The sequence below is a fragment of the Penaeus japonicus genome, unplaced genomic scaffold, assembly GCF_977035675.1.
Source record: "Penaeus japonicus unplaced genomic scaffold, GWHDUDI00000001_assembly GWHDUDI00000003, whole genome shotgun sequence".
Taxonomy (NCBI): Eukaryota; Metazoa; Arthropoda; class Malacostraca; order Decapoda; family Penaeidae; genus Penaeus; species Penaeus japonicus.
In genome coordinates, this window is record NW_028234405.1 from 47,864,693 (window position 1) to 47,867,192 (window position 2,500).

A 2,500-nucleotide genomic window follows, 5' to 3' on the forward strand; every position below is an offset into this window, starting at 1 on the left:
AGGCAATTCCGGTCTTTAAACTGTGCAATGTATCAACAACACAAACGTCTCTCTTTTTTCTCTCTCTCTCTCTTCAGTGCATGAATTTCGTGATTTACATCAGTCTATTAGCTCATGGCGACTTCAAAATCGTTTTAATCGTTTGTTGTGAGTGTGTCTTTGATTTACTTTGATGCGTGGAAGGAAAGGTTTTTTTTGCATTACGAGGGAAGAATGAGAATGAAAAGAACTGACGACGTGGATAAAGGAAGCTTATAAGAGAGGAAGAGAAAGAGGAGGAACATATGAGAATAAACGTTGCAGAAAAAGGAAGGGAGAAAGCGGAAGAGGAACAGCAGGTGTAGAAAAGAGGGGAAATGGAAGGGCCAAGGGGGTAGTTCAGATGGAATTTCCCCTAGTGAAGGAAGGAACTAGGAGTTTGCTTTTCCCAATCGGTTCGACTCAGCAAAATCGTGATGGAAACGGGCAAGTTATCACACGGAACCAAATTCCTCTACAGTTTGTGTTTTATATACTTTACTCTTCTACATTCTACGGGGATTGTTTTTGGGTCCTTACAAGAAAGCAGAATTTTTTGAGCGTTGTGTTATTATAATATGCCATCAAGTATTCGACGTGTCCTACTTCAAGCTATCATAAGGACATATATTCTATTTGATTTATCTTAAATACAACACTTGTTTTATTTTTATAATATGCCATCAAGTATTCGACGTGTCCTATGTCAAGCTATCATAAGGACATATATTCTATTTGATTTATCTTAAATACAACACTTGTTTTATTTTTATAATATGCCATCAAGTATTCGACGTGTCCTATTTCAAGCTATCATAAGAACATATATCCTATTTAACTCACTTAAAACACAACACTTGTTTTATTTACGGTATGCACACACAAAAAAAGGAAAAAAAGAAGAAGAAAAAAAATAAAATAAAAATAAATAAAACGACCTTACTTGAGTTACCTGTCCTTCCTCTTTGTTTACCACTGGCCTGAAAGGATTCCTGCGCTCCATGTCCATTGTAAAACGAGATATATATATAAAAGGATAGAATAACCAATATAAAGTATACTAGTAAGATAATATTATGGGTTCAAAGCATTTAAAAAACTGTTTGTTCCTGGGCGCTTTGTAACGTAACTTTTATCACACTACACACACACACACATAAACACACACAATACATATCTTTATCTTCCTGCTTTTTACTTCCGTGTTTATGGTGTCCCTTTATACATCACATTTACCTATCAATTATAGCACTTATTTTTTATTATTATTATCTATTTATTTATTTTTTATTTTTTTGTCATAGATGATATGATTAATTCCTTGCTCAGCCTTGCGTGTTTTATTATCAACATTTATGATGTTAATTATCATCATTATTATAATTACTTTGCTGCTGTATATCGTTAGTAATCGTATTATCATCATGGTGATTGTTATACCATATTTATTATAGATATTATTACAATTATTTCTCAGCCCATTGTCGTTACTATTATATCTAGTATTATCATTATTGTTACTTATATATATATATATATATATATATATATAATATATATATATATATATATATATATATATATATATATATATATATATATATATATATAATATATATATAATATATATATATATATATATAATATATATATATATATATATATATATATATATATATATATATTTGTGTGTGTGTTTGTGAGTGTGTGTGTATGTGTGTGTGTGTGCCTTTGTGCATATACCCATGCATGCAGACGATACATGCATATATTGCTCTCCTGCACCACTTAACAAGAAGACTAAAAATACTTGGAGCTTTAGGGAAAAAAAAAAGATTTCCTTTCTCCTTCTCTTTATCATCATTACCTTTCAAATATAATTCCTCCGAATAGATATCTATATCTTAAACCAGTACCTACTTAAGTTTAAGGTTACAAAGAGCTGTTGAGATGTTATTTCGCAAAGACACGAGCGAGAAAATGAATTCAGAGTAAGTTTACTGATGAAATTATTTCGACTAAACTTATATTACGATTAAATTCTTCAGAGAGAGTATGAAGAACGGGCAGAGTTAGAGAATTGGAGAAAAGAAGATAATGAAAAAGAATAAATAGGAGAGAGAGAGAGAGAGAGAGAGAGAGAGAGAGAGAGAGAGAGAGAGAGAGAGAGAGAGAGAGAGAGAGAGAGAGAGAGAGAGAAATAGAACGAAAGAAAGAGAGACCTACAAAACAGATATCAAAATGGAGAAGAATATGAATGTGGCACAGAAATCAGAAGAAAGAAAACAGACCGAACGACCACGTAAGAATACGAGCAAGGAAACAAATTATGTATACGATTGCTGATGAAGTTCATTTCACTAAACTTCTTTTACGATTAAATTCATCAGCGAGAGAATGAAGGATGTGCAGAGTCCGAGACAACATATATGAGGTATAGCGATAAGGAGAGAAAAAAAAAGAGGAATAAGATGGAGAGTGA

General features: G+C 31.9%; 1 protein-coding gene across 1 annotated transcript in view; it reads right to left on the reverse strand.

Annotated features, from left to right (window-relative positions):
• Positions 1–1,021, reverse strand: part of LOC147472193 (uncharacterized) — a 116,453-nt gene extending 115,432 nt beyond the window's left edge. Inside the window, 2 exon segments of the mRNA XM_086535035.1 lie at positions 559–630; positions 962–1,021. Of these exon segments, the coding sequence (XP_086391161.1) occupies positions 559–630; positions 962–1,021 (132 nt within the window).
• Between the last annotated feature and the right edge of the window lie 1,479 nt (positions 1,022–2,500).